Source organism: Chlamydotis macqueenii, chromosome 33 (assembly GCF_036417535.1).
Source record: "Chlamydotis macqueenii isolate bChlMac1 chromosome 33, bChlMac1.mat, whole genome shotgun sequence".
Lineage (NCBI taxonomy): Eukaryota > Metazoa > Chordata > Aves > Otidiformes > Otididae > Chlamydotis > Chlamydotis macqueenii.
In genome coordinates this window covers 362,149-383,818 of record NC_141588.1, presented here as the reverse complement: position 1 = coordinate 383,818, position 21,670 = coordinate 362,149, and the positions used below count along the sequence as shown (strand labels likewise).

Genomic DNA, 21,670 nt, shown 5'->3' with positions numbered 1-21,670 from the left:
TCTCCGCCTCCAGTGCCTGGCCACGCCCCCTCTCAGCTGCAAGCTCCACCTCCAGGGCTTGGCCACGCCCCCTCTCAGCTGCAAGCTCCACCTCCAGCGCTTGGCCACGCCCCCTCTCGGCCTCAAGCTCCGCCTCCAGGGCTTGGCCACGCCCCCTCTCGGCCTCAAGCTCCGCCTCCAGGGCTTGGCCACGCCCCCTCTCGGCCTCAAGCTCCGCCTCCAGGGCTTGGCCACGCCCCCTCTCGGCCTCAAGCTCCGCCTCCAGGGTCCTGTCAAAGCAAACCCAGGTGTTACTGGGAGCGTTACTGGGAGCACTGGAGTTGGGGGGGGGAAAACTGGGGGATTACAGAGAGCAGTGGGGGTTACTGGGTGCACTGGGAGGGTTTGTGGGGATTACTGGGAACACTGGGGGGCTACTGGGAGGGCTACTGGTAGCACTGAGCTGTACTGGGAGACCTACTGGGAACACTAGAGAAGGAAGCTGGGGGATTACAGGGAGCACTGGGGTTACTGGGAGGGTTACCAGCAGCGCAGAGAGGTTACTGGATCACTGGGACAGTTATTAGTAGGTTACTGGGAGCACTGGGAGGTTACTAGGCAGCGACTGGAAACACAGTAAGAGCAAAGAGGAAGTAAACGGGGGAGCAACTAGGCGCACTGGGAGGCTACTGGGAGCACGGGGGGGCCCGGGAGGATTACAGAGAGCACTGGGAGGGGTAACTGGGAGCACTGGGAGCCCTCACCTGGTGCTGGGGGGGCGAAGCACGAAGTGGGACGGGGGGACCAGGCCCCGCAGGCCGGGGGGGGGCGGGGGGGGCATTGGTGGCGCCTGGGGGGGGACACAACAACTCCCAGTGAGTCCCAGTAACCGCCCCCCCCCGGCCCAGTACCGCCCAGTAACCCCCAGCGAGCGCCTGCTGCCCCCAGCACACAGTCCCAGTACTCCCAGTTCCTGCCTGCTGCCAGTAATCCCGCGCCCAGTAACTCCCAGTTTGCCCTGCCCAGGCCTCAGTGACTCCCAGTCCCGCACCCCCCACTCCCAGTAACCCCCAGTTTACTGCTTCTCAGCCCCAGTAACTCCCAGTGCCTCCCACCTCAGCTCCCAGTTCACCCCTCATGGTCCCAGTAACCACCCACTCACATTCCCAGTGACTCCCAGTTCCCCCCACCCACCCCAATAACTCCCCATTCCACCACTCCAGGTCACAGAGGGTCCCAGTAATCCCCAGTGCCTCCCAGTAACCATCCCTTCGCGCTCCCAGTGCCTCCCAGCTCCCCCCACCCCACTCCCAGTGCCTCCCAGTAACTCCCCATTCTCCCCCCTCACGGTCCCAGTGCCTCCCAGTACCCGATGCCTCCCATTCCATCCCTCAAGGTCCCAGTACCCCCAGTAACTCCCAGTAACCGTCCCTTCGCACTGCCAGTTCCCCCCACCTACTCCCAGTGGCTCCCAGTAACTCACAGTGGCTCTCCATTCCCCCCCACCAAGGTCCCAGTACCCGCCGTGCCTCCCAGTAACCACCCCCTCGTATTCCCAGTGGCCCCCAGTTCCCCCACCCCGCTCCCAGTAACTCCCAGTAACTCCCCATTTCCCCCTTCCCGCGGCTTCAGTGGCTCGCAGCTCCTCCCCGCAGCCCCAGTACTGGCCAGTACCCCCCCACCGGCACTCCCAGTCCCTCCCAGTATCCCCACCGCCCCCAGTCCCCTTCCTCACGATCGCGCACTGCACGCCGGGAACCCGCCGCCGTCTCCGCTCTCCCGCTCCGCGCGGCACAGCCAATCAGCGAGCGGAACCGGGCGAAGAACCCGCCCCCTCCACCCCTCCCGAGGGCGGGAGCGCAGCAGCCAATGAGAGACGGCGACACGGAGGTCCCGCCTCCCCGCTGGCCGATGCAAGGCGGCGCTTGGGGCGCGGCGAGCGGCGCGGTGAGCGCGGCGGATCGTCCCGCCCCCTTAGGGAGGCTCCGCCAATCGGAGCGCGGGGGCGGGGCCTGGGGCAAAAAGCTGGGCCTAGGGGGCAAAACCGAGGCCTGCGGGGGTAAAGCCGGGCCTGGAGGTGCAAACCCGGGCCGAGCGGTGTAAACCCGGGCCGAGCGGTGTAAATCGGCGCCCCGAGGGCAAATATGAGCCCTGGGGGGGGCAAATCCGGAGCCTTGGGGCACAAATCGGGGCCCTGGTGGTGTAAATCTGGGCCCTGAGGGGGTAAATCCCGGGCCTAGGGGGTAAATTTGGGCCCTGGGGGGGTAAATCCCGGGCCTAGGGGGAAAATTTGGGCCCTGGGGGGGTAAATTTGGGGCCTGGGGGGCCCCAAAAGGGGCGGGGCCTTGCGCTTCCCCACCCCCCGGAGAGGCGACCCCCCCCGCGCCCCCCCCCCCGAAATGGGGAGGGGGGATTTGGGGTGCCCCCCCCGAAATAAAACCACAAACCCCGACTTTGTTCTTTTTTTTTTTTTTTTTTTTGCCAAAAAACCACTCCCTGGTTACGGGGGGCCGGGGGGGGCCCCGCGGCGGCGCCGGGTGCCGGGGGGGGGCCCCCGCGGGGGTTTTGGGGGGGGTCCCCGGGAGGGGGCCGGGGGGGGCCCCTGCGTCGCGCCGCGCCCACCCCCCCAGGCCGGGCGGGCCCAGAAGCGCCGGGGGGGTGCGAGGTTCCGGGGGGGGCGCCGGGGGGGGCCAGCAGGTGGGGGCGCAGCTGCAGGCGCTGGCGCAGGAGCCCGGTGAGCAGCAGCTCGGGCGACGCCAGCGGCAGGCGGGCGCTCAGCGCCGGGGCCCAGCGCCCCGCGTCCGCCGGGCACGAGATCACCAACCGCCGCGGCTGGGGGGGACGGGGGGGTCAGCGGGGCCCCCCGCTGCCAGGAACCCCCGCCGGGACGCGCCGAGCCCCACCCCACGGGACCCCCCTCAGAACCCCCCAACCTCAACGGGACCCCCCAACCCCAACGGGACCCCCCAAACCCCAACGGGACCCCCCAACCCCAACGGGACCCCCCAAACCCCAATGGGACCCCCCCAACCCCAACGGGACCCCCCAAACCCCAATGGGACCCCCAAACCCCAATGGGACCCCCCAAGCTCAACGGGACCCCCCCAACCTCAACGGGACCCCCCCAAACCCCAACGGGACCCCCCAACCCCAACGGGACCCCCCAAACCCCAATGGGACCCCCCAACCCCAACGGGACCCCCAAACCCCAATGGGACCCCCCAAACCCCAATGGGACCCCCCAAGCTCAACGGGACCCCCCAACCTCAACGGGACCCCCCCAAACCCCAACGGGACCCCCCAACCTCAATGGGACCCCCCCAATCCCAGCGCAACCCCCCCAAACCCCAACAGGACCCCCTAACCCCAATGGGACCCCCCAACCTCAACGGACCCCCCAACCCCAACGGGACCCCCAAACCCCAACGGGACCCCCCAACCTCAATGGGACCCCCAAACCCCAACGGGACCCCCAAACCCCAATGGGACCCCCCAAACCCCAACAGGACCCCCCAACCCCAACAGGACCCCCCAAACCCAACAGGACCCCCCAAACCCCAACGGGACCCCCAACCCCAACGGGACCCCCAAACCCCAATGGGACCCCCAAACCCAACGGGACCCCCCAAACCCAACAGGACCCCCCCAAACCCAACAGGACCCCCCAAACCCCAATGGGACCCCCAACCCCAACGGGACCCCCCAAACCCCAACGGGACCCCCAAACCCAGTGGGTGCCCCCCACCCCCACTGGGACTCCCCTAAACCCCAACGGGACCCCCCCATGACCACCCTGACCCCCCCCAACCCCAACGGGACCCCCAAAACCCAGTGGGTCCCCCCCGAACCCCAACAGGACCCCCCCCCCAAGACCCCCGGGATGCCCTGACCGCCCCCCCCAATCCCCCTGGGACCCCCCAATGTCCCCCCCCGTCCCCCAAAGTCCCGTTCCCGCATCTCTGGGTCCCCAACACCCCCCCCACCCCCGGGACCCCCCCCGGGACCCCCCCTCACGGCCCCCCATGGCTTTGGACCCCCCCTCCCACCCAATACTGTCCCCCCCCGCCCCAGGACCCCCAATGCCCCCGCCGGGACCCCCCCTCACGGCCCCCCCATGGCTTTGGACCCCCCCTCCCACCCAATACTGTCCCCCCCGGCCCCCAATGCCCCCCCCGGGACCCCCCCTCACGGCCCCCCATGGCTTTGGACCCCCCCTCCCGCCCAATACTGTCCCCCCCCGCCCCCGGGACCCCCAATGCCCCCCCCGGGACCCCCCCTCACAGCCCCCCCATGGCTTTGGACCCCCCCTCCCGCCCAATACTGTCCCCCCCCGCCCCGGGACCCCCAATGCCCCCGCCGGGACCCCCCCCTCACGGCCCCCCATGGCTTTGGACCCCCCCTCCGCCAAATATTGTCCCCCCCCCGCCCCCAGGACCCCCAATGCCCCCCCGGGACCCCCCCCTCACGGCCCCCCATGGCTTTGGACCCCCCTCCCGCCCAATATTGTCCCCCCCCACCCCCGGGACCCCCAATGCCCCCCCGGGACCCCCCCCTCACGGCCCCCCATGGCTTTGGACCCCCCTCCCGCCCAATATTGTCCCCCCCCCGCCCCCGGGACCCCCCCTCACGGCCCCCCATGGCTTTGGACCCCCCCCTCCCGCCCAATACTGTCCCCCCCCGCCCCCGGGACCCCAATGCCCCCCCCGGGACCCCCCCTCACGGCCCCCCATGGCTTTGGACCCCCCCTCCCGCCCAATACTGTCCCCCCCCGCCCCCCCAATGCCCCCCCCGGGACCCCCCCTCACGGCCCCCCATGGCTTTGGACCCCCCCTCCCGCCCAATACTGTCCCCCCCCGCCCCCGGGACCCCCAATGCCCCCCCCGGGACCCCCCCTCACGGCCCCCCCATGGCTTTGGACCCCCCCTCCCGCCCAATATTGTCCCCCCCCCGCCCCCGGGACCCCCAATGCCCCCCCCGGGACCCCCCCTCACGGCCCCCCATGGCTTTGGACCCCCCTCCCGCCCAATACTGTCCCCCCCCGCCCCCGGGACCCCCAATGCCCCCCCCGGGACCCCCCCTCACGGCGTAGGCGCGGGGCATGGCGGGCAGGAAGGTGCCCCCGCTGCAGGTGACGATGTCCCGCATCTGCTCGGGGGGGGGGCGCACGCCGGGGGTCACGTGCACCTCGTAGCCCTGGGGGGCGGGGGGGCGTTTTGGGGGGGGGGGGGGCACACGGACACACGCCCCGCAGCCCGGCCCCGAGCCCCCCGGGGGGGGACACACAGGGACACCCGCTGGGGGTGGGGACATTTTGGGGGGGGACACGGCGCGGGGTTGGGGACGTCCCCGGGGGGTTGGGGACATTTTTGGGGGGGACACGGGGGGTTGGGGACATCCCCGGGGGGGTGGGGACACGGGGGGGGGTTGGGGACGTCCCCGGGGGGTTGGGGACATTTTGGGGGGGGACACGGTGGGGGGGTTGGGGACATTTTGGGGGGGGACATGGTGGGGGGGTTGGGGACATCCCCGGGGGGGTTGGGGACATTTTGGGGGGTTTGGGGTCACGGCAGGGGTTGGGGACGTCCCCGGGGGGCTGGGGACGTTTTGGTGGGGGGGTTGGGGACGTCCCCGGGGGGTGGGGACGTTGTGGCGGGGGGGTTGGGACATTTTGGGGGGGCACATTTTGGGGGGTTTGGGGTCACGGCAGGGGGTTGGGGACGTCCCCGGGGGGTGGGGACGTTGTGCCGGGGGGGTTGGGGACGTCCCCGGGGGGTTGGGGACGTTTTGGGGGACCCCACCTGCAGCAGCGGGCGGCGGCGGGCGCGGCGCAGCGCGTGGCGCAGGCGGAAGCCGAAGAGCCGCTCCCGCGGGACGTCCCGCAGCAGGAAGGGGCCGGGGGGCAGCGCCCGCCCGCGCCGCGCGCTCTGGGGACCGAGGGGACGCGCGGTGGCACCCCCGTCCCCCGGGCCCCCCCCTCGTCCCCAAGGGCCCCCCCTTCCTTGTCCCCAATGTCCACCCTTGTCCCCAACGACCCCCACTGCCCCCCCCTCTGTCCCCAATGCCCCCCCATGTCCCCAATCTCGCCCCCGTGTCCCCAGTGCTCCCCTGTGTCCCCCCCCGTGTCCCCAATGTCCCCCCCCGGGTCCTCCAGGGCCCCCCCGTGTCCCAATGCCCCCCCCCCCGGGTCCCCAAGGACCCCCCCATGTCCCCAATCTCCCCCCGCTGTCCCCAACACCCCCCTGGTGTCCCCAATGTCCCCCCCATGTCCTCAGTGCCCCCCCTTGTCCCCAAGGACCCCCACTGTCCCCCCCTTGTCCCCAGTGCCCCCCCATCCCCAGTGCCCTGCCTTGTCACCACCGCCTACTTGTCCCCAATGCGCCCCCGTGTCCCCAATCTCCCCCCCCACGTCCCCAGTGCCCCCCCATGTCCCCAGGGCCCCCCCCGTGTCCCCAATCTCCCCCGGTGTCCCCAATCTCTCCCCATGTCCCCGTCCCCCCCCCCGTGTCCCCAACACCCCCTGTGTCCCCAATCTCCCCCCGTGTCCCCCCCGCACCCCCCCGGTGTCCCTAACACCCCCCAGTGACCCCAATGCCCCCCCCAGTGTCCCTAATCTCCCCCCCAGTGTCCTCAACGCCCCCCCCAGTGTCCCCAACGCCCCCCCATGTCCCCAACGCCCCCCGTGTCCCCAATGTCCCCTCTCTCTCCCCACTGCCCCCCCATGTCCCCAACGCCCCCCGTGTCCCCAATGTCCCCCTCTCTCTCCCCACTGCCCCCCCCATGTCCCCAACACCCCCCGTGTCCCCCGTGTCCCCGACGCCCCCCGTGTCCCCAATCTGCCCCCGTGTCCCCCGTGTCCCCGACGCCCCCCGTGTCCCCAATCTGCCCCGTGTCCCCCGTGTCCCCACACCCCCCGTGTCCCCAATCTGCCCCGTGTCCCCCGTGTCCCCACACCCCCCGTGTCCCCAATCTGCCCCGTGTCCCCCGTGTCCCCGACGCCCCCTGTGTCCCCAATCTGCCCCGTGTCCCCCGTGTCCCCGACGCCCCCCGTGTCCCCAATCTGCCCCTGTGTCCCCAATCTGCCCCGTGTCCCCCGTGTCCCCGACGCCCCCCGTGTCCCCAATCTGCCCCCGTGTCCCCCGTGTCCCCACACCCCCCGTGTCCCAATCTGCCCCGTGTCCCCCGTGTCCCCACACCCCCGTGTCCCCAATCTGCCCCGTGTCCCCCGTGTCCCCGACGCCCCCTGTGTCCCCAATCTGCCCCGTGTCCCCCGTGTCCCCGACGCCCCCCGTGTCCCCAATCTGCCCCGTGTCCCCCGTGTCCCCACACCCCCTGTGTCCCCAATCTGCCCCGTGTCCCCCGTGTCCCCACACCCCCCGTGTCCCCAATCTGCCCCGTGTCCCCCGTGTCCCCGCCGCCCCCCGCGCCCCCCACCTGCAGCAGCCACTGGGGGGTGACGATGGGCACGCCGCGCGCCAGGGCGCAGAGGAACTTGAGGGTGCGGCGCACGCGGTCGGTGAGCAGGTGGGTGCACTCGGCCGCCGAGCCCGCCAGCGCCCCCCCCAGCGCCCCCAGCGCCGCCCGCGCGCCCGGGGGGGGGCTGCACGCCCGTGAACAGCACCTGGGGGGGGGCACGGGGGGCTGGGGTCATGGGGGGGGGCTGGGGACACCGCGGGGGGGGGCTGCACCCCCATGAACAGCACCTGGGGGGGGCACGGGGGGCTGGGGTCATGGGGGGGGGCTGGGACACCGCGGGGGGGGGCTGCACGCCCGTGAACAGCACCTGGGGGGGGGACGGGGGGGCTGGGGTCATGGGGGGGCTGGGGACACCGCGAATGGCACCTGGGGGGGGCCCGGGGGGGCTGGGGTCATGGGGGGGCTGGGGACACCGCGAATGGCACCTGGGGGGGGCCCGGGGTCATGGGGGGGCTGGGGTCATGGGGGGGCTGGGGACACCGCGAATGGCACCTGGGGGGGGCCCCGGGGGGGGCTGGGTCATGGGGGGAGGGCACTGGGGTCATGGGGGGGGTTGGGGACGCGGAAGGGGGGGGATGGACACGGGGGGGGCCACCCCGAGGGGACACTGGGACACCCCCAGGCGCTGCCCCCCCCGCCCCGGTACCTTTATGGGGGCGGAGCCGGAACTGGCCCCGCCCCGGGGGCGGAGCCGGCGCCCAACGGCCTCTGCTGGCGGCTCCTCCTCCTCCTGGGGGGGCGGAGCCACAGCGTGAGACCCCGCCCACCGCGTTAGACCGCACCCCCTCATCCAATCAGCAGCCAGAAGCCCCACCCACTCCATGCTTGGCCCGGCCCCTCAAGCTTAGGCCCCACCCACTCCATGCCTGGCCCCGCCCCTCCGCCTTAGGCTCCACCCCCAGAAACGAGGCCCCGCCCCCATGTACCTCATCTTCCCTCTGTGAGGGGGCGGGGTCTGACCGACGGGGGCGGGGCTCGGCGGCTGGGCGGGGCTTGGGCGGGGGGTGGGGTTTGGCGGCTGGGCGGGGCTCTGCTGCCCCCTGCTCCCCCGCGATTGGCGGCTCCGGCAAAGGAGGGCGGGCCTGGAGGCGGGGGCTGCGCCGCACAGGGGCGGGGTCGGGTGGTGCCACGCCCCTGCTGGCTCCTCCCCCACCAGAGGCTCCGCCCCCACGGCCCCTGGCCAGGCGCTGGCTGCGGCGAGGCCCCGCCCCTTCCTGCGGGATTTTGGGGGGGGTGTCAGCACCTGACGCCCGGGTCCCTGAGGAGGGGGCGGGGCTTCGGGGTGACCCCTCCCCCCGGCACCCACCTCCCGTGCCGGCGGCGCCGCGGGGGGGGCGCGGGGGGGGGGCGTGGGGGGCGGCGGCTCCTCCTCCTCCTCGGGCGGGACGAAGGGCTGCGTCAGCGCCTCGGGGTCCCAGCCCAGGGGGGCGCCTGCGGGGGCAGCCGGCGTTCCGGGAACGGGGACCCAGGAATTCGGGGGGGGCCAGGGAATTTGGGGGGACCCAGGAACTTGGGGGGGAGCTGGGAATTTGGGGGGACCCGGGAATTCGGGAACGGGACCCGCGAATTCGGGGGGGACCCAGGGTTCTGGGAACAGGACCCGGGAATTTGGGGGGGACCCGGGAATTTGGGGGCACCCAGGCATTCGGGAACGGGACTCAGGATTTTGGGGGGGACCCAGGGTTCCGGAATGGGACCCGCGAATTCAGGGGGGACCCAGGAATTTGGGGGGGACCGGGAATTCAGAGAGGGGACCCAGGAATTTGGGGACACCCAGGGTTCTGGGAACAGGACTCAGGAATTTGGGGGGGGACCCAAGAATTTGGGGGCACCCAGGATTCTGGGAATGGGACCCATGAATTCGGGGGGCACCCAGGGTTCCAGGAAGGGGACTTGGAATTCGGGGGGTGGCCAAGAATTGGGGGGGGACCCAGGAATTTGGGGGGGACGCGGGGATTCGGGAATGGGAGGCAGGATTTGGGGGGGTCCCAGGGATTCGGGGGGGCACCCAGGATTTCGGGAAGGGGACCCGGGGATTTGGGGGGGTCCCAGGGATTCGGGGGGGCACCCAGGATTTCGGGAAGGGGACCCGGGAATTTGGGGGGGTCCCAGAGATTCGGGGGGGCACCCAGGATTTCGGGAAGGGGACCCGGGGATCTGGGGGTCCCAGGGATTCGGGGGGGCACCCAGGATTTCGGGAAGGGGACCCGGGGATTTGGGGGGGTCCCAGGGATTCGGGGGGCACCCAGGATTTCGGGAAGGGGACCCGGGGATTTGGGGGGGTCCCAGGGATTTGGGGGGCACCCAGGATTTCGGGAAGGGACCCGGGATTTGGGGGGGTCCCAGGGATTCGGGGGGCACCCAGGATTTCGGGAAGGGGACCCGGGGATTTGGGGGGGTCCCAGGGATTCGGGGGGCACCCAGGATTTCGGGAAGGGGACCCGGGGATTTGGGGGGGTCCCAGGGATTCGGGGGGCACCCAGGATTTTGGGAAGGGGACCCGGGGATTTGGGGGGGTCCTAGGGATTCGGGGGGGCACCCAGGATTTCGGGAAGGGGACCCGGGATTTGGGGGGGTCCTAGGGATTCGGGGGGGCACCCAGGATTTCGGGAAGGGGACCCGGGGATTTGGGGGGGTCCCAGGGATTCGGGGGGGCACCCAGGATTTCGGGAAGGGGACCCGGGGATTTGGGGGGGTCCCAGGGATTCGGGGGGCACCCAGGATTTCGGGGGTCTGGGGGTCCCGGGAGCCCGCGCTACGCACCCGGGGGGGCCGGCGGCAGGAAGCTCTGGGTGGGCTCCAAAAAGAGGGCGGAGTCATCTGGAGGGGGGGAGGAGCCGTGAGCCAGGGCGGGGCGCGCCCCCCGCCCCGCCCCCCGCCCCGCCCCCCCCTCACCTTCACTGTCGGTCTGCATCGCAACATCTGGCGGCGCCAGGGCCACATCTGGGCGGCCGGGCCCCTCCCCCCGCCGCCCCAACATCTGGAGCGGCGCCCGCGCTCGGGACGGGGTGCGAGGGCTGGGGGCTTCCCACATCTGGTGCCGGGGGCGTCCCCCGCACATCTGGGCGCTCGCCGGCCCGCTCAACATCTGGAGCGGCGGCCATCTCGTCTGCCGCGCCGCTGACCCCGGGGGGCGCCGGGTGCAGTTCGGGGGCTTCGGCGGCGCGCCGCTCCACATCTGCATCGCTCGGGGCGCGGCCAACATCTGGATTGGGGGTCTCCAGCACCACAGCTGGGGCGGGGCGGGCGTTTCGGGGCGTTTCGGGGCCTTTTGGGCAACGAACCCCCCGGTCCGGGCCGGTGCCGCTGCCCGCCCCCGGGCTCCAGCGGCCGGGCGGGGCTCGCTCCACATCTGGATTTGGGTTCTTCCTCGCCACATCTGGGCCCTCGCGGGTTTTCCGGGTCACCCGACGGATTTGGGGGCACCCGCCGCGTGGCCTCGGCCCGCTTTCCTCCCCGTCGGTGTCGCTGTCCGCCGCCAGCGTCCGGCGGACGCGCCGGGGCCCGCCCGGCCCTTGTCGGGCCCCCAACATCTGGATCGGCTCCGTCCCCCTCCACATCTGTATCACTGTCCAGCACGAGGGCCGGACGTCCCCTCTGGAGCCTTCAACATCTGCATTTGGGGTCTGCAGCTCAAGATTCCAGGTTTTTGGATGTTTTGGGGGATCTGAGGAGTTTGGTGGTCCCCAACATCTGGATTTGAATCGGTCTGCTCCACATCTGTATCGCTGTCCACCACGAGCGCCGCATGTCCTCTCTGGGAGCCTTCAACATCTGGATCGTGGGGCTCCACCTCAACACTTTGGGTTTTCAGCATGTCTGGGGGGATCTGAGGAGTCTGGGGGCCCCCAGCATCTGGACCGGCCTCCGTCCTCCTCCACATCTGTATCGCTGTCCACCACGCACAGCTGGGCACCCTTTTGGGAGCCTTCAACATCTGCATTTGGCGGCTGCACCTCAAAATTCTGGGGTTTTAGAACGTTTTGGGTCATTTGAGGGGCTCGGGGGCCCCCAACATCTGGATCGGCTCCGTCCCCCTCCACATCTGTATCACTGTCCACCACGCACAGCTGGAGAGCCTTTTGGGACCCTTCAACATCTGCATCGTGCGGCTCCACCTCAGTATTTTGTTGTTTGGGGACATTCTGGGTCATTTGAGAACTTTGGTGGCCCCTAACATCTGGATCGGCTCCGTCCTCCTCCACATCTGTATCGCTGTCCACCGCGAGCGCTGGACGTCCTCTCTGGGAACCTTCAACATCTGCACCACGGAGCTCCACCTCTACATTTCGGGGTTTGGGGACATTTTGGGGCGTTCGAGGAGTTTGGGGGCCCCCAACATCTGGATCAGCTCCGTCCCCCTCCACATCTGTATCGCTGTCCACCACGCACAGCTGGAGAGCCTCTTGGGAGCCTTCAACATCTGCATCGTGCGGCTCCACCTCACCATTTTGTTGTTTGGGGACATTCTGGGTCATTTGAGGAGCCTGGGGGCCCCCAACATCTGGATTTGAAGCGTCGTCCTCCACATCTGTATCGCTGTCCACCATGAGTGCTAGACGTCCTTTCTGGGAGCCTTCAACATCTGCATTTGGCGCCTGCATCTCAAAATTTTGGGGTTCTGGGGCATTTTGGGGGATCTGAGGAGTTTGGTGGCCCCCAGCATCTGGATTTGAAGTGTTCTCCTCCACATCTGTATCACTGTCCACCACGCACAGCTGGAGAGCCTCTTGGGAGCCTTCAACATCTGCATCGTGCGGCTCCACCTCAACATTTTGTTGTTTGGGGACATTCTGGGTCATCTGAGGAGTTTGGGGGCCCCCAACATCTGGATCAGCTCCGTCCCCCTCCACATCTGTATCGCTGTCCACCGCGAGCGCCAGACGTCCTCTCTGGGAACCTTCAACATCTGCACTGTGGGGCTCCACCTCACATTTTGGGGTTTTGGGATATTTTGCACCATTTCAGTTCTCTGGGGGGCCCCAACATCTGGATCGGCTCCGTCCTCCTCCACATCTGTATCGCTGTCCACCACGCACAGCTGGAGACCCTCTTGTGAATCTTCAACATCTGCGTTTTGCACCTGCACCTCAAAATTCTGGGGTTTTGGGACATTTTGGGGCGTTCGAGGAGTTTGGGGGCCCCCAACATCTGGATCAGCTCCGTCCCCCTCCACATCTGTATCGCTGTCCACCACGAGCGCCGGTTGGCCGCTTCCAGGCCCTCCAGCAGCCGGGCAGGAGCTCTCCGCCTCCACATCTGTATCGCTGTCCGCAAGCATGCTGCATCCGTTCCTGCGCCCCCCAACATCTGGATGCGGGGGCTCCGGCTCCACATCTGGCGCCCGGGGCGCGCCGGGGCCCACTCTGCGTATTTTTCGGTGGCCGGCGGCCGGGAGGACCTCAGCGTCCTCCACGTCCGTGTCGCTGTCCACCACGAGCGGCGGGCACCCGTTTTTGGCGCCCCCAACATCTGGATTTGGGCCCCTTCCCCCCACATCTGGCTCGCCGCTCGCCTCCAGGGCCGTCCGTAGGCAGCCGGGGGGACGGGGAGGGGTTTTGGGGGGCACCGCGGCACCCGCGCCGCGCTCAAGGCCGGGAGTCGCGCCGCCGCCGCTTTCCAGATGTTCCACATCTGGACTCGCAAGCCTTCTGGGGCTCACAGGGCGGTTTCGGGGTCCAAGGTGCGGCACAGCCGGTTTTCTCTGCACATCTGGACCTGGGGCGCTCTGGGGGGCCCAACGAGGCTTTTTGGGCGCCCCGACGGCCGGATCCGGGCGGGGCGCGGGGGCGCGGCGGCGTTTTCGGAGGCCCCCGCCGTCTGGGCGCGCGTCTGGCTCCTCCGGGTCGCTGCGAGGGAGCGGGGGACGCTGGGATTCGGCGTCGGCCCGGCACCCGGCTCACCCACCCCCCCCACCCCGGAGTGCCGACCCTCCCCCGGGACCCCCGCGCCCGGGTCCCACCCACCTCTCCAGCACGACGGGGGGCGAGGCCGCGTCTCTGGGGGCGGAACCTAAGGGATTTGGGAGCGGGGTGTTAGGTGTAGGGCCTCCAGTGGCCCCCCCTGGATGGGGGGCTCACCCCCCCCCCCCCCCCGCGCACTCACGCCAGGGCAGCTCCTCGTCCTCCGAATCGCTGGCGAGGGGGGGCCCCGCTTCCGGCCACTGCCCTGCAGGGGACCCACGCGTCGGGGGGGCTGCAAGACGCCCCCCCTGCTTCCGGGGGACCCTGACACCTTGGGGTGGGGGAGGACACCTACCTGCACCCCCCGCAGCGCCGAGGCCTCGCCAGCGCCTGCGGTGCATGGTCTGGGGGGGGGGGGGGGAAAGGGTCGCCCCACGGAAATGACTGCCCCCCCCAGCGCCCAAAGGACCCCCTGCCCCCAACCACCTCCCCCACCCCCTAAATCCCCCCCGAACTGCGCCCCAGGCTCCCAACTCCCCCCCCCCCCCCGGTTTCTAACTGCCCCCCCAAATCGTCCTCCTCAGCCCTGGGACCCCCAAATCGCCTCAGGGAGCCCCAAACTGTCCTGGGACCCCCCCAAAACTGACCTACAGGGCCCCAAACCGCCCCAGGGAGCCCCCCAGACTGACCCACAGGGCCCCAAACCGCCCCAGGGACCCCCCCAGACTGACCCACAGGGCCCCAAAGTGCCCCAAAGAGCCCCAAACCGCCCCACGGAGCCCCCAAACTGCTCCACAGGGCCCCAAAGACCCTTCAAAGTGCCACACTGGGCCCCCCAACTGCCCCAAAGTGCCCCACCGGGCCCCAAAGTGCCCCAAACCGCCCCACAGAGCCCCCAAACCGCCCCACCGGGCCCCAAACCGCCTCACGGAGCCCCCAAACCGCCCCACCGGGCCCCAAAGTGCCCCAAACCGCCCCAGCGAGCCCCCAAGCCGCCCCACAGGCCCCCCCGAGTGCCCCAGGGAGCCCACAAATCGCCCCAGCGGGCCCCAAACTGCCCCAAACTGCCCCGGGGACCCCCGCCAACCGCCCCCCCCACGCCCCCCGAGCCCCTCAACCGCCCCACTGCCGCCCGCCGCTCACCCCTCCCGCGCCATCGCCTCCAGGCCCCGCCCCCAGCCCCCATTGGCCGCCACCGCCTCGCGTCCCCGCCCGCCGGCAGCCGGATTGGCTGCCGGGCGCGTCCGTCCAGCGCAGAAGCATAGAGAGGAGGGGAGGATGGTCCTCCGAGCGCGGCGGCGCGGCGCTACCATAGAGAGCGGTGCGCAGAGCGTCCGCCTCCAGCCAGAGAAAGGAGGCGCGAACGGCCCCGGGGAGATGGGGCGGGGCCTCCCGCCCGCGCCGCCCAATGGGAGCGCGGCGAGCGGGCGGCGCCGTCCAATGGGAGCGCGGGGCCGGCCGCCGCCGCTTTGTCTATATGAGGCGCCGCGGGGCCGCGGGAGCCGCCATTGTCCCCGCCGCCGCGCTCGCGACAGCGCTTTCGCCTTAAAGGGGCCGCGCCACCGAATCGCCCATCGAGACCGGGTGGGGCCCACCGCTCCGGAACCTTCACCGAGCCCAGCCCAACCTCCGCCGCCACCATGAGGGAGATCGTCCACATCCAGGCGGGCCAGTGCGGCAACCAGATCGGGGCCAAGGTGAACAGCGGGCGGGCAGCGTCGGGCTGGAGGGGTGGACCCCCCCCATCTTCCCTCCCACCGCGGCGCGGCCCCTTTTAAGAAGCCCCTCCCTCCCCGCGCGCAGACAAAGGCGGACCCGAATCGGGGCGATTTCAGCCCAAAATAGCGGCCTTCGCGCCCGCTGAAGGCCCGCAATGAAATGCGCGGCCCCGAAAGAAGGGGGGTTCGGCCCCGAAACGAAGCGGTTCGGCCCCAAAATGGAGGTTTCCGGCCTCAAAATGGGGACGCCCCGCCCCTCCCCCCCTTCTTCTCACGCGGCCCCAAGATGGCGGTTTCCCGCCGCGCCTGGGGGCAGCGGCCCCGAAATGCGGCTTTTCCTCCCTAAAATACCACTTTTTACCACAAAAAGTGGTTTTTGTGTGTGTAATTTAAACCCCTTTTCACAAAGTTCAGCCTCGAAATCGCGGTGTTTTTTTGCCTCGATTGGGGAATTTTCAGCCACAAAATAAGCAGATTAGTATTAAAACAATGGATTTTCGCCCAAAACGCAGGTTTTCATCCTCATTTCTTCACCAAACGGCATTTTTAATCGAAAAATCTGCTTTTTTTAACCTCAAACTTGCGGCGTCGCGCCCCGCGGCAGCGTGTTCAGCCCCAAAATGGCGATTTTTGCCCCAGAAAAGGGCTTTGTACCCCCCAGTAAGGCAATTTGCCTCCAAAACCGGCTCTTTTCGCTCAAAAATTATTCGTTTATACCCCCAAAATAAAGATTTCCATCTCCGAATCGGGGCGTGCCGCCCACGGCGTGTTTGGCCCCAAAATTGAGGGTTTCTGCCCGGAAATAAAAGGTTTCGGAGCCCAAAATGGAGTTTTTCAGCCCCCAAAAGGGGCGTGCCGCCTCTCGAGGCGCTCCTAGCCTGAAATTGGAAGATTTTTCCCTCCGAAAATAGGATTTTTCTGCAGCAAAATGGGGATTTTTCTTTTCCAAACATAATGGAGTTTGGGGGTTGAAACATTAGGGTTTTAAAAGCTCCCAAATCCGAGGGATTTGGCCTCAAAATCGCAGTTTCCAGCCCCAAGATGGAGGTTTTAGGCCTCGAAATAAAAGCTTTGTTCTCCGAAATGGACATTTCAGCCCTAAAACGGGGGATTTTGCCCTCCCAGGAGACTTTCTGGTCTTCAGCTGGAGGGGTTTTGACCCCAAATAGGGGGATTTAAACCCCAAAACAGGATTTTTTTTCCTACCCAAAAATACGGCTTTCTGCTCCTTCCAGCCCCAAAATGGAGGTTTCCAGCCCTAAAATGGAGGTCCTCAGCCGAAGAATGGGATCTTTGTGCTGGCGAATTCCATTTTTTTCCTCTAAATTAAGGGATTTTCCTCAATTTTTTCACGCCAAAATAGAGGCTTTTTGCTGCCCAATGGCAATTTCAGCCTCAAAATTGCCGGTTTTGGCCCCAGAAAAGCTTTTTGTTGTGCCGGATTTGGGTTTTTTTGCTGCATAATAGGAATTCCCCGCCCTGAAAATTTTTTCAGTCTGCAAAATAATTTATTTAGGAGCAAAACGGCGCTTTCGCCACCCAAACAACGAGTTTTGTCTGAAAATGGAGGTTTTTTTCTCAGAATCTTTATATGCAGAGTTTTTACCCCCAAAATGGAGGTATTCGGCCCCAGAATAGCATATTTGTTCTTAGAATTGCCTAAAAAGAGACCTTTTGACATTAAAAAAGCATTTTCTGCCTGGGAACGGTTATTTTAGCCCCGAAATAGCGATTTTTAGTGTCAAAGCAGCACCATTTTAGCGCAGAATTACGGTTTTCCGGCAGCGCTGCCGTCGAGGTTTTGTCACCGCAACGGAAAATTTTCAGACCCGGAATTGGTTCTTTTTTTCTTAAAACGGAGTTTTCTGCTCAGAATTAATTTTTTTTAGCAAGAAAATGTCCGATTTCTGATCCAAAATGGTTTTTTTTTTTTTTAAGAAAAATCATAACTGCTGAACTCCCCGATTGCCATTTTTGTAAACGCCGATTTTTGGTTCCCAAGCGCCGCTTTTTCGCCCAAATCGCCGTTTTTTAACCCATTCCTCGGCCGCCCGCCCCGAATTGCGGTTTTTTGCCCCGTTTTCCCCCGCAGGGCGTGGCCGTGCCCCCTCCCCTGACCTGGGGGGGGGTGGGGGTCCCCAGGGGGCCTGCCCCTCCCCCAGCCTTTGTTTCCCACGGGCAGGTTTTTTGGGCGAGAAGAAAGGAAATTTGGGCGAATTGGGGGTTTTGAGGCAGGGCGAGGTTATTTTTGGGGAAAAAAAAGCCGAAATTGGGCTCTTTCTGAAAATTCACATTTCCAGCGGCGCCTCCGCCATTCAAACGCCGCTTCCGGTTCCCGCCCGTTTTTTTGGGGGGGGGGGGGGGGCGTGGCTATGCCCCAGTTTGGCCCCGCCCCCTGCGGGTGAATTGGCCCCGCCCCTTCGCGGCGGCGGGCTCCTCCCCCTTGGCCAAGCTCCGCCCCCTCGTTTCCGATTGGTGCTCCTGGAGTTGGCTCCGCCCCCAGGGTTGGTTTTCCTCTACGGTTGGCTCCTCCAGTGCGGCCCCGCCCCTTGGGCTGCCTCCTCCAATAAGATTCCACCTGCCTTTCAAGCCTCCACCCCGCCCACCCCCAAAAGACCCAGATGCCTCCCCCAAAAAGGGGGTGGGGAAGGGGGCGTGGCTTCCCCTGACCCCTCCCCCTCCCGCAGTTTTGGGAGGTGATCAGCGACGAGCACGGCATCGACCCCACGGGCACCTACCACGGCGACAGCGACCTGCAGCTGGACCGCATCAGCGTCTACTACAACGAGGCCACCGGTAGGGCCCCCCGTGTCGCCCCCGTCACCCTCCTTCTGCCCCCGCCCCGGGTTTCGGGGGGGTCTTGGGGTGGTTTGGTGGGGTCTTGGGGTGGTTTGATGAGGTCTTGGGGTGGTTTGGGGAGGTCTCATGGTGGTTCGGGGCGGTTTGGTGGGGTCTCGGGGCAGTTTGGTGGGGTCTCGGGGCGGTTTGGTGGGGTCTTGGGGGGTTTGGGGTGGTTTGGGGAGGTCTCATGGTGGTTCGGGGCGGTTTGGTGGGGTCTCGGGGAGGTCTCGGGGCGGTTTGGTGGGGTCTCGGGGCGGTTTGGTGGGGTCTCGGGGAGGTCTCGGGGCGGTTTGGTGGGGTCTCGGGGAGGTCTCGGGGCGGTTTGGTGGGGTCTCGGGGAGGTCTCGGAGTGGTTTGATGGGGTCTCGTGGTTTGGGGAGGTCTCGGGGCGGTTCGGGGGCGAGGAGGTGAGGCGGCGCGGTCGCCCTCGCCCCCGCGCTGACCCGGCGCCGTCCCCAGGGGGTAAGTACGTACCGCGGGCCATCCTGGTGGACCTGGAACCCGGCACCATGGACTCGGTGCGCTCGGGACCCTTCGGGCAGATCTTCCGGCCGGACAACTTCGTTTTCGGTGAGCCGCCCCCGCCTGGGTTCCGGGGAGTCGGTGGGGAGGGTCCCGCGGGAGACGGGGGCCCGAGGAGCTCGGGGTGGCAGGAGACCCCGAAGAAGAACGTTGGGAGGTGCAGGAGGAGCTCGAGGAACCCAAGTGCGGGCTGGAGGTCGCCCAGGAGAGGTCCCGAAGTGTCCCCCGGGCGCTGGGGGGGGGTGGAGGAGGAGGAGGATGGAGGTCCGCGGGGGCGGGATGAAGGTTCTCTGGGGTGAGCTGGAGACGGGCGGGAAGCTCCCCGCGGTTGGACCTTGAGGAACGCGGAGTCCTCAAGACTCCACCGCCCGCGGTGGCCCCGGGGAGTTCGGGGCTGGGTCGAGGGTCTGCGAAGGCCCCGCCCCACCTCTCTGACCCCCCCCCCCCCCCCACTGCGTCTCCCGCCCCAGGCCAGAGCGGCGCGGGCAACAACTGGGCCAAAGGTCACTACACGGAGGGGGCGGAGCTGGTGGACTCCGTGCTGGACGTGGTGCGCAAGGAGGCGGAGAGCTGCGACTGCCTGCAGGGCTTCCAGCTGACCCACTCGCTGGGGGGCGGCACCGGCTCGGGCATGGGCACCCTGCTCATCTCCAAAATCCGCGAGGAGTACCCCGACCGCATCATGAACACCTTCAGCGTGGTGCCGTCGCCCAAGGTGTCGGACACGGTGGTGGAGCCCTACAACGCCACGCTCTCGGTGCACCAGCTGGTGGAGAACACGGACGAGACCTACTGCATCGACAACGAGGCGCTCTACGACATCTGCTTCCGCACGCTGAAGCTGACCACGCCCACCTACGGCGACCTCAACCACCTGGTGTCGGCCACCATGAGCGGCGTCACCACCTGCCTGCGCTTCCCGGGCCAGCTCAACGCCGACCTGCGCAAGCTGGCCGTCAACATGGTGCCCTTCCCCCGCCTGCACTTCTTCATGCCGGGCTTCGCGCCGCTGACGTCGCGCGGCAGCCAGCAGTACCGCGCGCTCACCGTCCCCGAGCTCACGCAGCAGGTCTTCGACGCCAAGAACATGATGGCCGCCTGCGACCCCCGCCACGGCCGCTACCTCACGGTGGCCGCCGTCTTCCGCGGGCGCATGTCCATGAAGGAGGTGGACGAGCAGATGCTGAACGTGCAGAACAAGAACAGCTCCTACTTCGTGGAGTGGATCCCCAACAACGTCAAGACGGCCGTGTGCGACATCCCGCCGCGGGGGCTGAAGATGGCCGTCACCTTCATCGGCAACAGCACGGCCATCCAGGAGCTGTTCAAGCGCATCTCGGAGCAGTTCACCGCCATGTTCCGCCGCAAGGCCTTCCTGCACTGGTACACGGGCGAGGGCATGGACGAGATGGAGTTCACCGAGGCCGAGAGCAACATGAACGACCTGGTCTCCGAGTACCAGCAGTACCAGGACGCCACCGCCGAGGAGGAGGAGGACTTCGGCGAGGAGGCCGAAGAGGAGGCCTGAGGAGCGCCCCGCCGCCCCCCGCCCGGCCCTCGGTTCCCCCCCGGAGAGTCGTCCCGTCCCGTCCCGTCGCCCCCCAGCGTCGTCCTTCGCCGTCATCGCCTCGGGAGAGCCCTCGGCCTTCGGCGCCGCCGGCCTCGGAGCCTTCGTCCGCCGCCGGCCTTCGGCGGTGTCCCCGCGGAGCCCTTGGTCTTCGTCGTCGTCCTCAGCTTTCGGCAGCGTCCTGGGAGAGCCTTCGGCCTTCGTCATCGTCCTCAGAGTCCTCGTCTGCCATCATCGTCCTCAGCTTTCGGCAGCGTCCTGGGAGAGCCTTCAGCCTTCGTCATCATCTTCAGAGTCCTCGTTTGCCATCGTCATCCTCAGCTTTCGGCAGTGTCCTGGGAGAGCCTTCGGCCTTCGTCATCGTTCTCAGAGAGCCCTTGGTCTTCATCGTCATCCTCAGAGAGTCCTTGTCCACCATCGTCATCCTCAGAATCCTTACCTGCCATCGTCATCCTCAGCTTTCAGCAGCGTCCTGGGAGAGCCTTCGGTCTTCGTCATCGTGCTCAGAGTCCTTCATCATCATCCTCGGAGAGTCCTCATCTGCCATCATCATCCTCAGAGAGCCCTTGTCCTCCATCATCAACCTCAGCCTTCGTCAGCAGCCTTGGAGAGCCCTTGTCCTTCATCATCATCCTCAGAGTCCTTGTTCTCCATCATCATCCTCAGCTTTCATCAGGATCCTGGGAGAGCCTTCGGTCTTCGTCATCGTCCTCAGAGAGTCCTTGTCCGCCATCATCATCCTCAGCCTTCATCATCGTCCTCAGAGAGCCCTTGGTCTTCGCTGTCGTCTCCAGAAAGCACTTGGCCATCGTCATCATCACCATCATCATCCTCGGAGAGCTGTTGTCCTTCACCGCGGTCACTGCACAGCCCCCGGCCTTCATCATCCTCACGGGAAGCTCCTGGCCTTCGCCGTCACCGCCAAAGCCCTGGCCCGGAGCCTTCGGCCTCCGGCGCTGTCACCGGGGCGCCCTCGGCCTTCGTCATCCTCATCCTCGGGGCGCCCTCGGCCTTCGTCATCCTCGGGGAGCCCTCGGCCTTCGTCATCGTCCCGGAGCGCCCCCACCATCATCATCGTCACCCTCGGAGCGTCCCCGTCCCCCTCACCCCCCCCGAGGTGACGTCACCGCTAAATTATTGCAGCCCCCCGGCCCCCGCCGGCCCCAGAGGCACCGCTGTGCTGCGGGGTGCCCCCCCCCCCGCGTCCCCGGCCGGGGGCTCTCCCGTGCCCCCCGTGTGTCCCGCCCCCCCCCCCGCCCCCCCCCGCGTTTGGTTTCTTTTTTTTTTCCCTTTTTTCGCTTTTTGTTGTTGTTTTGTTTTTTTTTTTCATATTGAAAAGCCGCCCCCGGGCGAGGAATAAACCCGGGATTAAAGCCACCGCCGCCGCCTCGTCCCCGCGACCCCCGGGGGGCCCCTCGCCCCGCACCCCCCGCTGTCCCCGCCACCTCGGGGAGCCAAGGTCCCGTTGGGGACCCCCCCAAATGTCCCCCCCCGCCCCCCAGGAGGGACCCGGCTCTGGCCCGTGCGGGCGCAGCGGCTTTAATGGTTCGGGGACAAGGACGGGCCGGCCCCGGGGGGCGGGGGCGTCACGGGGGGGTGGCATTTGGGGACGGTACGGGGGTGGTGGCACTTTGGGGACACCTTACAGGGGGTGGTGGCACTTGGGG

At 67.7% G+C, this 21,670-nt stretch overlaps 3 protein-coding genes across 3 annotated transcripts; 1 reads left to right on the top strand and 2 right to left on the bottom strand.

Annotated features, from left to right (window-relative positions):
- Positions 1 to 7: 7 nt before the first annotated feature.
- On the bottom strand, positions 8 to 824 carry DRC12 (dynein regulatory complex subunit 12 homolog; the record flags this gene model as incomplete). The annotated part of the gene is made up of 2 exons (XM_086769245.1): positions 744 to 824; positions 8 to 269 (listed from the first exon to the last, which is right to left on the bottom strand). Coding segments are annotated over exons 1-2 (339 nt in total), but the record flags the coding sequence as incomplete, so codon positions are not given.
- A 783-nt stretch (positions 825 to 1,607) lies between these two features.
- MDC1 (mediator of DNA damage checkpoint 1) lies at positions 1,608 to 16,453 on the bottom strand. The gene is given in 17 exon segments (XM_086769243.1): positions 1,608 to 2,010; positions 2,462 to 2,811; positions 5,062 to 5,172; positions 5,778 to 5,903; positions 7,411 to 7,576; positions 7,740 to 7,759; positions 8,099 to 8,182; positions 8,379 to 8,666; positions 10,216 to 10,272; positions 10,348 to 10,535; positions 10,626 to 10,994; positions 11,318 to 12,396; positions 12,399 to 13,301; positions 13,419 to 13,464; positions 13,558 to 13,620; positions 13,711 to 13,759; positions 16,280 to 16,453. Coding segments are annotated over 16 exon segments (4,299 nt in total). The 5' UTR covers positions 13,757 to 13,759; positions 16,280 to 16,453.
- TUBB (tubulin beta class I) lies at positions 14,862 to 20,091 on the top strand. Its single transcript, XM_086769244.1, has 4 exons — positions 14,862 to 15,052; positions 17,761 to 17,869; positions 18,374 to 18,484; positions 18,907 to 20,091. Exons 1-4 carry the CDS (start codon positions 14,996 to 14,998, stop codon positions 19,962 to 19,964), a joined length of 1,335 nt encoding a protein of 444 aa, XP_086625370.1. The 5' UTR covers positions 14,862 to 14,995; the 3' UTR covers positions 19,965 to 20,091.
- Positions 20,092 to 21,670: the final 1,579 nt, after the last annotated feature.

Coding starts and splice junctions, on each gene's coding strand:
- TUBB (XM_086769244.1), top strand. CDS start 14,996: ATGAGGGAGATCGTCCACATCCAGGCGGGCCAGTGCGGCAACCAGATC. Junction 15,053..17,760: donor GCAACCAGATCGGGGCCAAG/GTGAACAGCGGG, acceptor CCCCTCCCGCAG/TTTTGGGAGGTGATCAGCGA. Junction 17,870..18,373: donor CTACTACAACGAGGCCACCG/GTAGGGCCCCCC, acceptor CGCCGTCCCCAG/GGGGTAAGTACGTACCGCGG.